At 41.8% G+C, this 12439-nt stretch overlaps 1 protein-coding gene across 1 annotated transcript in view; it reads right to left on the reverse strand.

Annotated features, from left to right (window-relative positions):
* The window catches only part of MDGA2 (MAM domain containing glycosylphosphatidylinositol anchor 2), a 245976-nt gene that overhangs the window by 37890 nt on the left and 195647 nt on the right, over window positions 1-12439 (reverse strand). Inside the window, exon 9 of the mRNA XM_059819453.1 lies at window positions 12237-12385. Coding sequence (XP_059675436.1) covers window positions 12237-12385 — 149 coding nt within the window. The remainder of the gene's footprint in view (window positions 1-12236; window positions 12386-12439) is intronic.

Raw genomic sequence — 12439 nt, forward strand, 5'->3', positions numbered from 1 at the left:
ACTGAAAATTTAATGAAAGCAACTACAGGAGTCTTGGCCACCTCCAAAGGCTGACCAGGGGACACGTACAAGGATGCTCTGAAATACAAAAAGTTGGAAGAATATGGGTGACTAATTCCAAAGCCAAATACAAAGCTGAAATACATTAATGTCAAAATATTCTCCAGAGAGCTATTAATGAGACAGAAAAATGTTCCTTATGTGCAGACAACGTCTTGGCAGACCTCAGCACCTTCAGAAGCAAGTAGAGGGTGACCAAATCTATGCAGTCACCATGACGAAAGACACACAAGGTTGTCCTCATCCTTCAATTCAAGGGCTAAGCAGGATAGTTACAAATGAAAGGCTCTGCGCAACAGTGACCCTGAGAAATGGAAATTCCCTGTACTCTACTCTGCTTTTTCCGTAAGTGCTACAGGCAGGAGGATTTATAGTCTCCTGAGTTACACTGTGAAACAAAACAGGTGTTGCACACGTCAATTTAATTGCTGATTATTTCAAAGGCATCCTCACTCCACGATTTACACCAAAAAAGCAAATACCAGTCTGCTATTAATGATAGATGAAGCATTGCACCCATCAGCTAACTCAACTCACAGTACCAAAAAGGGTCTCACAGACAGGAGGCTGCACCTCACGCTGACCGTATTCCCCATCGACACTTCAGGACTGGCAATCGCTTGCTCCCAGAGCCTGCCACAGCACCCCCAGTGCCGCCTTCCCTTCTCCATGGTTGAGGTCTGTTCTGCTCCAGGATCAAAGCTCACCTGAGCAGTACAGCAAAGCTAATGCTTTCTGATCATCATATTGATGTTTACTATCTATTGTCCGTCTGGGCTATTGTTTTCTGCATTGCTCTGGAACTCCTCTTGAAACAAAGTTATCTGCAGTTTGAATAAAAACGTGAACACTACTAAGACGTCAAGTATAAAAACGTTTTTAAAAATAATTATCTTTCTTCTTGTGGAACTTGTTAATAAAAATGCACTCAGGGCTACAATCTGTGGAACTGATCTCCCCACAGCACAAAGAGTATCTTCATCACTACCATCACCCACGAAGTCCTGACCCTGTTAGGTTCTACCAGGTCATGTTGGGCTTCACGCACTGGAGATGCATCCTCTCTGCTCACATTTTAATGGAAACAGGGGAAACACCCGTTGACTGAAAGTAGGCAGTACGATTTTCCTCTTGGTAAGGGTCACAACGTGCACTTCTCTAATGTGTGGACTCAGATTGGTCACAACCTTGAACGTGATGACACTGCATTCAAGTAAGTTTTTTTTTCCTCCTTAAAGACAGGCTAAAATGTGACATAAACCAATAGAATCCATTTTAAGACTTTAAAATTGGCTGGCTCCCAGATGAATTCACTAAAGTCTGTGGGATTAAACAGGAGCTGCACTGTTCCCAGTCCCAGCGGTGCAGGTTCTCCTGCTCTTTTGCTACTGCTAGACATCTACCAAAAGAGTTTTTCAATTTTTAATCCCTGTTTTGTTAGGCATTCACAAAAGGCGGGTTAATTATTAACCCATGTTAAAGCTCGTTTTCAGATAAACTTTTCTCATTCCTTCTCAGTGGCATATCAAATTCGAAGCTCACGTCTTGGGAAACCGGGCTGGCGGCGATTCTCACACTTCAAAGCAGACGGCACGGCCGCATCGTGGGCGAGCTGGGCACTGCCAGCAACGTTACTGCCAACAGCACGGACGTGGTTCTGCGTGTTAAGCAGCAGGTTTATCTGCAACAGGCAGACCACTATTTTTATGAGGGCAACCAGAGATAAAATTATTGACATTTCATCAAGATTCAGTTCCGAAGTTTAAATTAAACACTTCATGCTTTGTCGTGGTTTAAGCCCAGCTGGCAACTAAGCACCACACAGCCACTCGCTCACTCCCCCCAGGTGGGATGGGGGAGAGAACCAGAAGAGTAAAAGTGAGAAAGCTCGTGGGTTGAGATAAAGACAGTTTAATAGGTAAAGCAAAAGCCGCACACGCAAGCAAAGCAAAACAAGGAATTCATTCACCACTTCCCATTGGCAGACAGGTGTTCAACCATCTCCAGGAAAGCAGGGCTCCATCACATGTAACGGTTACGTGGGAAGACAAACGCCATTACTCCGAATGTCCCCCCCTTCCTTCTTCTTTCCCCCTAGTTTATATGCTGAGCATGACATCATATGGTCTGGAATATCCCTTTGGTCAGTTGGGGTCAGCTGTCCCGGCTGTGTCCCCTCCCAACTTCTTGTGCACCCCCAGCCTACTCGCTGGTGGTGAGAAGCAGAAAAACCCTTGACTCTGTGTAAGCGTTGCTCAGCAGTAACTAAAACATCCCTGCTTTATCAACACTGTTTCCAGCACAAATCCAAAACACAGCCCCATACTAGCTGCTATGAAGAAAGTTAACTCTACCCCAGCCAAAACCAGCACATGCTTCTACCAACAACTACATTTCCATGATCAAGAAACTATCTATCCCAAGACACGTTTTGTATTTCAGGGGTGACGACTTAGTGAGTATCCCACAACACTACAAGCTTCTCCAGATGGGTCTCGAACGACAGTGCACTCCCGCCACTAGTGAACTAACTCATTTTCTTCTGATTTCTAAAAGCTATTTACAAATGACCATATTTTTTCATAGAAAATAATTACACAGTGACAATTAATGACTGTAGCTGTAATCAAGATGACAAACCCAACCCTTTTAAAGTACGGCACGCTGGAGCTCCGCTACTTAGTCAATACAGTGAACAAGCGAGGTTGTCTTGGTAAATGAACTGGAAAAACAAGGCTGCATTTTAAGCAACCTACATGAGTCTCTGCATAAATAGATCAACGAGTAATAATGCAGTAAGACAAGCGCATGATGCTGAAGTGCATTTCTAAGGAAAATGAACATACTGATTATACTGATTTTGCTTAACTTTTTAAGTAAGAATGAATTTTTGCCAATAAATAAGAGCCTAACTGTCAGATACGAATGTTTCAACAAAACATTTCTTAAATACTTAGACAATTGCTGCATGAAAGGAAAGGAAATAGCCACTAGATGTTTAATGAAGTTCTCAAAATGTAAATGTGATGTTTTAAATCAGCTCAAAAACACAGATGCATTGCAGTAGGGTGCTCATTTGCTTATTGAAAGGCAATATGGTTTGTATGCAATTTAAACATATGCATGTTTCAGACAATAAAGAATTCTCTAACAGCAAAAGAATGGCTGAAGCAGTTGTCTTTAGGGACAAATCACTCTCATCCCAACAATTTATAATTTTTGTAATGTACATTATTTGACGAAAGCGCTTACTTAGTATGTACGTTGGCTAGTATGTTCTGATCTAGCTACAAACATCCCTCACCTAGGAGCAAGCAAAATCTGTGTATAAGGAATTGCCAAACTAATTGCATTATTAAAAAAAAGGATAATTCTTATTTACCATCTCTTCTCTTCAAAATGCAACTAAAACTTGCACAGGACTTTTAAAAACAAAGAAATCCTCCTGGCCTCATGTGGATGAACGGAGACAATACATCACTGCAGAACAGAAACAGGTTTAGTTTCGTAATGGCACGGCTCTTTTTTTTTTTTTTTTTTGGCAAAATGTATTTTTTTACAATGATTTTTTTTCCTAAATTATATATATCTGGTTCAGAAAGGACAGAATTTATGGTGAGAGACAGCGAGACTATGCCCAGCAAAAAATACCCAAGTGTCTAGCAGACATCTGGGATTCCTAAACTATTAGCTTAAGACCAATATGAAGGTAAGCCTATACAAAGGTAATAGCTGGTTTTGCTGAAACCTGGAGGCAGGAGCCAAGGGAGCATCCCAGCAAGAGGAAGCCCTGGTCTGCATTTCGCAGCGCTGCGGTCTGTCCTGCACCGGCTGGCCCTTACGCAGTCGTTGAGGGTGCTCATGGGGAGCAACGTTGGTGAAATCTCAGCTTTGATCATTGGTTAAGTTGGCAATTCACCTCATTTTTTTTTTTTTTTTTTACACCTAAAGATCTGCAGCGCTTATTTTGTAAATGCACTCATTAACAGCGCTTGGGAAAATCCAGGCAGACCTCAAACAGATTTAATAGTTTCACTTCCTGCACCGTCTAGACATGCAGATACTTCCTTCAACCTGAGTGGCCTTAGAAGCAGGTCAGGAAGCTCAGAAGATAAATATTCCCTTTACAAGTTGCCAGAATTGCTCATCCCAGTGCAGAGGGGAGATGCTAAGAGATGTGACAGCTTGTTTTGCCACACAAGAGCGCTTCCATTTGTTACCAAAGACCAGAAATACAGCAAACACTCAATACTTGGCCGACAGAAAAAACACTAACTGAACGTTTTTCACCGTGAAGCATTGTGCGGTGAAACTCCACATTCTTGTTTGAGTTTGGTGAAGACCATTGCCTCCCTTGGAGTCTAAGCTCTTTTGCCACGCTCTCGAACGTTTCTACCAAAAGCTGTCGCTGCCCTCCCGTCACATGGCCACAGCGCTGAATTTGCAGATAACCTGCCCAGACGCAAAGCCTACAGAAGTGGAGAGATATCTCAGGAGGTTGGTGAGGGGAAACACTGTGCAAAAAAGTCCAGTGTGAGGGTGACAGCATCTGCTGTCGGTGACGTGGGATGTCCAGATTTCAGGTGAAGCGTCTCTGAGCGTGAATCTTGATGCTGCCTTTCAATAGGCAGAGGTACAATCCGTTTCCCAAAGTGAGCCCTACTAGCAGTGAATATTTCTGACCTTTCTCTATGTTTCAGACTCATAAAATTATCTCAAAAGAAGGCAGTGAAAATAAGTTAATTACAGCCCATGAAATAAAGCATGGATGTATCCTACTGACACAGGAAGAATGCAGCAAATCTATCTTTAGAAGGTGGGAGAGCAAAGAAGATGTAAGGACACATATGGAACAGTCACAGGGAAAAAAGGTGAAGCTCATTCAGTGAACAACATTTATTCAGTGGTTCAAACACCTCTATTCTGGCATTACTTAATTTTGGGACACTTGATGGTGTCAGGAATAGTGTTCTTCAAGCCACTTCTGCATGCATGAGTGCCGCGTGGTAGGGGAGATGCCCGCTTGCCATGCAAGGGGCAGTGGTGGTGGAGAACTCATTGATGTGGGATGACACAAAGATCAAAAGTGCAAATAGTCCAAAGGGAACTGAACCAATTCAGGGAAGAACGGTATATGAGGGGACAAAATGTCACAGTTGAGGGACAACCTTTGGCTCAGACACCTTCCACCGCCATTCCCCTCTGGGTTGCACCTCTCCTTCAGCACCCAGGACTTGTCTGGGCTGCAGATAAACTCCTGGGATAATGGACCTATCCCTTGAGCAAGTGCAGCTATTGCGAAGTTTCATCCTGATATCCCAATATATTTTAACAGGGTACCTGCAGTATACTCTGCAATTTATTTATGAATCTTAGGCATTGATGCTGCTCTGAAACTATCTTCACTAAAAAGGATGCATCCTTCATCAGAATTAAATTTCTGTAATGCTCAAAGGCCTTTTCAAATATTTATTTCTGCTATGTTTTACTATGACAAAAAGCATGCTGCATGCCAGACACACAACTCTTAATTGTCATGCATTTGCCTAACGACATATGCCGTAATTGTTATGTAGATCTTCACTTTTCAAAGTTCTATTGCTCTATTTCTCTGTTAATTTTAATTTTTGCAAATCCTTTAATATTTCTGAACAACTGTATGACATCGTATGAAGTCAACACTAACAAGAAAACTATTGCTGTCATTTACAGATCTTTTTTTTTTTTTAACAGTCTTGTATTACAGGAATTTATATAAAGAATAAGGCAGGGTAATGAAAAATATTTCTAAGTAATCATATTTTTCATTTTAACCCTGGATCTGATCAGCATCGAAATCCTGACAGCCTGCTGTTTGCATTCATTGGACAACTACACAGCAGGGTGAAAAAGCAGTCATGAAAACACACATCCCACCTCATTTGCTCTTCTGCTGTTTGTACTGTAAGTGGAGCATGTTTTCATCAGGGGCCCAGCTTCTGCTGGAGGGGTGCCCGCACACGGCTCAACAATTTAGAGAAAAGCACACCCTTGCTTGGACGGTGCGGATGATACGTGCAATTCAGCCACTCCACCTGAGGCTCTGGCTGCAGCACACAAAGGGCAGTCTCAACCCTACCGCAGGGGTTTAAATGTAGTCAAAAAGCAAATAACTTGTTTACTAAAACAAATTCCTCCAGCTTGAGTAATTTCTCTCACTAAATTGCTCTTCAGTTCACTCCATTTTCTCCTGCGTCCTTCCTAAACTTCGACTGATACACTGCATTTGTCAGCAGTAATCAATTCATATTGCAGCTTTTTCTGCTGTGACAGAATAAATGAAAGTCGAGTGTGACCACCACGCACAGGCTGAGGCTACAGTGTGGGACTTGATTTCGGCAATACTGGGTGAGAGCATATCCTCCGGAGTACAAATAAGCCTGTATTTTTTTTCACTGAAGGGAAGTGCGCAACAAAAGCTTCAGGTTATGTCAACGTCAATGCTTCAAGCACAAGGGCTCCTCCTCATGCAGGATTTGTCCTTTAGGGAATTACTACTTGGCCATTGTTGGCAAAAGTCAAGATGGACACTTGGCAGTAGAGACCTCTGCCTCCTGCAACGCATAAAAATACACATGTAGGCATCCTGAAGAGAAAGATCAGATATTGCCCCAAAATGCAAGGTATCCCAGGAGGGGGTTCCACAGAGCTTGCTGTGAGGCGAGGGAATTCATACGCGGTCCATGTTTCTTTCTTTTTGATTAATGTGATCCTACCCTTCAATTTTTGTCCATATTTACGTCTTTCTCCTTGACCGGTCCACATGCTTTCACCACACTGGTGGGACCCTCCTTGCCTGCTGCACCTCTGTTCCCCGCCCGATCTGACCAAAATGAAGCACTGGATTCAGAAATCACAGGCAGTAATTTCAGGACATATACTTGTGTGTCTTGTTTCCTTAAGAAACCAGACTAAGAAAGTTAATATGAATTAGGTATTAAAATTAGCAATGAAATAGCAGGAGTTTATGCTTATATAACGAAAATCAAACCAAGGCAATCCCAGCAGGCAGTAATTACTTGGATCACATGAATATGTTAAATTTTGCCTGTAAGTTTTTTTTGGTGAAGAAAGGGAGTTTAGTTTTAGGGTCCACATTTCCTGGTAATGTGAATGGGCACAGCTCAGTCTGGGATGTCTTCTGTTCGCATCTCTGGAAAATACAGCCCACAACCTCCACGACAAGCGAGCTGGCCCCTCTGGAGGCATACAGCTCAACTCCCCAACCAGGGCCTGTGGTTACAGTCAGGAGCATCCTTGGTAATGAAGATACGGTGGGATCAAAGTGCGAACGTCAGGACACCTGACAGCAAAATATCCATTTATGTGTACAACTTTAACCTCTGAATTTCTTAAGATGTCATCAGGAGTGGGTTTTTATCAAAAATATATATAAGCATTTGCCTAATCTATCCAAAGATTGGGAGACGTAACCATTTTTAAATGGCAATTAAAAGCACGTGGTACAAATATCAAATGACAGCCCTCAGCTTGCTATTTTGAAACTCACGCCTCAGTCTTGTGAAGAGTAAGCATAGGAGGTATCAGTATTGCAAACCGAAAATTGTAAAACAGAAGCGTTGCTTTTCTAATTCAATTTACCAAACCCAAGAAAATCAATAAGAAACGTGCCTTTGCATGTCCCACTCATTTTTTTTGCCAAACTTCCTCTGTCTCATTTCACAAGTGCAGACGTAACAGGAAAAAAGGAAAGCCTTGTTCAGACTTCCAAAAAGAAATGCCCGCTGTGAAATCTTCGGGACAGTTTATATCCCTCTGTAGAAGGTGGCTCAAAATTTTTCACGAAAACGACATTAGAAATATTCCAATATACATGTGAATTTTCAACTCTCTCATTTCATCCCCTGGAATTAATTACTACAGATGTGAGCAATTATTTTTGAATGGTTCTGAAAAGGATTTTTGTATACATGTTGATGTATAGCTATTTTACATGTTCTGTAGCAAACCAAATGAAAGCACCCAGCTTGCAAACATCTATCCCTTTGCAGTAGATTGTGTAATGGCAGCACCGTGATCCTGATAGAAGGAACATCTGGAGAATTACTACCCATCAGGTGGGGGCCTTGAGTGTGCTAAAATAAATACATTCCTCATAAGTGACTTTCATTCTAAATACAGTACTTCAGTAAATAATTATTTCCATTCATCTATTTCTATTTTCACTCCATAGGCAGAAAAATGACACTCTTCTATTCCTGTTACTCCCTCTTCATCTGATGGGCGCTTCCCTCTTCCTTTTTGACTTTCTTGGCTTCCCTGGTATGTCGTTAAACCAAGCCCCACTTTTTTTCTCAAATAACTTTTCTAGCATTTGCTGTGCCAGTTTCTCTCAACTTCTTTTTAACCAATGCTTAAAATGCCGAACAAGTTTCTCCCGTGTCCTGCTTTCCTACCACTAAATCATCCTCTTTTGCCTGAGATATGCCTTTATTTTAACTCTAGTGACAAGGTAGGTGACAAGAAGCAGGACCTGACAGGAATGTGTAACACTGTTCTGGTGATTCATACAGGGTGGATTCTGGCAGCCCTGTTCCATGAATATTAAGAAAATTAAAGCAAGCTCCAGAGAAAGAGGACTGGAAAGACAGATGCTCCCAGAAAGGCATGCAATGGTCTGGGTTATTGAGCACCACCAAGAAGAAGGTGGACTCTGAGCCCTAATTCACTGCAAACAAAAAAAATTGTTAAAAAATAATGTTAAGCACAGAATGAAGCCCCAAAAGGCAACAACGGGAGTGTTTGGGCTTAAGCATAAAGCAAAGTGCTCTAAATAATTCCTGTTCCTCCCTGACTCTCCCAGGAGGGAGCATCCGTCACACACTACCACGTCAGCAGGACAAACGACTGAAGAAACTTCTGCTCACCATCGGTGTGTGCAGTTTGTAGCTTTAAATATAGGGGTGGGGAGAGAGCTATACAAGGATCTTAATGAAAGACCTATAGATAGCATGCATCTAAATTCAGGGATTCTTACAGATTTTCAATGCACTTCTTAAATTGATTAGTTTTGTTCTTGAAACACGTATTTTCACCATCACAAAGCAACCACAGAATCCTGAAGGTCCCGATAGCACAACAGCTGCTCCTGGCCTCCGCAGTGAAACAGCTCGTTCCTCCTGCTCGTACGTCGACGTAAAGAGAACTGAATTATTTTCATTGCATACCCTGCCCTCAGCATGGCACGGCTCCTTTGCCTCAGCATCTCTCTTCCACCTGCTTTCTGCCTGCACTACACCTCTGGCACTGGACGTGTCTCTCCAGTAGTTCCTGTTGCCAGAAAAACTTTTCAAAACTCTGCTTGCCTGAGCTGGTCAAGGCAGAGACATCTCCAGCTCTACAATCTCACTATATGCCAACCAGAGGAGATACTTTCCTGTTGTTATAGCGCTGTATAATCTAATTAATCCTAGCAGAACAATTTGTCTTTAAGGAAAATCCCTAGTTTGCCACATTCTATTATAAGGCTCCTTTGGTCTTTCAAAGTTTCATTATTAAGCACATCCTTTGCGTTGCCTTCTACAACCACCTGGCAAATTTAGAAATGGAGCTACACCACTCTGCGTCTCATAAGAAACTCTTGTTATTATAAAATGGCATTAAAAATACTGTCAATATTACAGACTTCAACAATTCCAGAGAACATTCGGCAAGCCTAAACCTGCTATCAGCTAAATACTCCCAAAATACTGCCTGGATTCTGTCTCGAGTGAAGCAGCAACGTACAGGTCAGGTGAAGAGGAAGAGACGCTTGCGCTCTGATTTTAGCATTCTTAATACAAAAGCGATTTACCGATCAGATAAAGGTAATGGTGTTAATCGACTCAGAAGCAGATACCAACACACTGACCCACTACATAGCCCACTGGCAGTGTTTTGCGATGCATTAGGAGATCAAAACAGAGATGAAGAGCAGTCACGTTTTACAATAGCAGCATGCTGGGCTGCAGGCTGCTCTCTAGCTCAGACCCTCGCTTCGACTTGGAAACCCTCCCGCCCTGTTTCTGCGAGGAATTCACAGCAGTGAACGGTGTTTTCTGCCACTCCCGAAGGATGCTCATCCCCCCTTTTATTGTTAAATAAAAACCAGAGCAAAACCCAGTAAAAAATACATTGCTAAGTTAAATAAACTGCCTAAACACAAACAGTTCAGAAGGGAATCTGCTGGTAGCTAGTACCGGTAGGTGTCAAAAAAAATAAGAAGTTTCATTATCACCCTTGTTTCAGGGGGAATTACTGCAATAATGGACGAGCGTGCCCGGATGGCTCACTAGGTTCTAAATCACCCACGTTTTTAATGTGGCTTCAGATAGACGAAAGGAAAATATTTTGATTAGCCTGACAGAGAGTGTTGTCAAGGAAATTAGAGTAAAGTAACTCTAGATAATTATATAAATAGATAATTAAAAGTAAATTAAAATGAAAGGGGAAAAAAAAGAAGCTAAAAATCCTAATGCAATTAATTTCATTATATATTCTTTTACTTCAGCAAATTCTTTTTTTAATTTAATAATTCCTCTCGGGTACTGGCAATAACGGAACTGATTTGTGCCCAGTGATGCAAACAGTTGCATAAACATGTATTAAAAGTCACCAATTTTCATTTCAAATTAGTTAGATTCAGGCAGAGACAAACTCTGAGTGAAGGAGAGCCAGCACCCTCCAGGTATGAAAGCCCTTCCCTGGACGTGTCCCAGTCAACTCCACAACTACCATGGAAGTTATACAAGCAAAAAAACCCATCCAGTCAGCATAAATAACATGCTCAAATTGTGTATGTATTTTGCAGCTTACAAAGCTCATCCCAGTAGGAGATCTGAGGGATAACAAAATACTTTCTGCACTCATATTTTCAAAAACACATGTCTTCAAGAATCTGTCTTAATCCCCAATCTCTTTCTCCCTGCACTATTATTTCAGGCATGGAATAAGCAAACATAAACTTTCTAAATCAATCAGTTGTGGTATTATTTAAAGAAAAGCAAGCTCAATGGGAGAGTGTAAAACAAGACCAAACCAATATTGTGGACGTGGCGGCCAAGGAGGTGTTCACAGCAAGGAGCGTTGTCTTCAACCCATGTATGTTCCCTTGAAAAAGCCCAGCAGTGCCAGAACCCAAGCTGTCAATCTCCGGCACACTTGTAGTGTTTGGCATGGACAGACTCTAGACAAGTGTTACGGCACAACAATTTTCGGCCTTTAGAACATAAATTTGTGAGATTTTGTATGGGCTTTGCTGTAGGAAAGTGCAAGCACAAACAAAGAACCCTTTGCCCCACGAAGGGGAGTAAGCAGAGGCATTGCCATTTAACGAGAGTTTAAGCTATGCAGATTGGTTCTTTCACTTTAATTGACCATTAAAACTCAAGCTTTGTAGCAATAACCTTCTAAGAAGACTGATGATATTTTACTTCTAAAATTGTTAAAGGGAAAATTAATGGGGGTGGCTGTGTTAATTTAACAATTCCTCTGCAAGTGTGTCGGTCCCACCCTTCCTTAACAGTGCCAGTTCCCATTGAAAAGTTCACAGTGAATCTGTGAAGACACAAGTGTGATCGGATTTAATGTGGTCAAGAAAGATGTCTCGGTTCTTGAGGATCACCACGTGTTTTCGTAGGAAAGCTACAGCTATCCTTATATTTATCTATTTACATGGAAGGTCTAATAAAAGATACATAGATACATGCAGAGAGATAAAAAGTTTAATTTCACCCCAAGTTTCTTTCACGCAATCTTTCTAGCATATCTTGAGCTACAGCCTCTGCAAACCCTCTGAGGAACAGCTCTTTAATCTCTGCGTTTCGCATTGCAAATGTGCAAATTAGTTTCCAGGATCTGCCAGTGGCAGAGGACTACTTCTGCAAGATGGCAGCAAACCTTCCAGAAGGAGGAGAAACAACCCCGACTCACAGAAGATGAAAAGAGGGAGGAAAAAGATGAGTACAGTAAAATAAGTTTTAAAATTAATAAAGTAAAATAAAATAAAATAAAATAAATAAAATAAAAATAGATTTAATTTAATTTAAAATAATAAAGTAAAATAAAGGCCTGGCAGTCCTCACAGAGGTCAGAAGACTCAAAAGGCACGTCCTGCTCAAACAAATTTCTTTCCTCACCTGCCTAATCCCCAAGCGATAGGCAAGGATGCGGTCCACAGCGTCGGGGTTCATCTGGGTCCACTGGAGACTGTAGGAGTAGACGCGGGGTCTGTTCTGCCACAGGGGGTTGTAGGTGTCGTAGTAGAACTCGGGAGCGTAGGCTTTGCCTGCAGGAGATGGGAACAAAAAGGGGGAAAACAAAGAAACCAGAGAATGATCGG

Source organism: Gavia stellata, chromosome 7 (genome assembly GCF_030936135.1).
Source record: "Gavia stellata isolate bGavSte3 chromosome 7, bGavSte3.hap2, whole genome shotgun sequence".
Taxonomy (NCBI): Eukaryota; Metazoa; Chordata; class Aves; order Gaviiformes; family Gaviidae; genus Gavia; species Gavia stellata.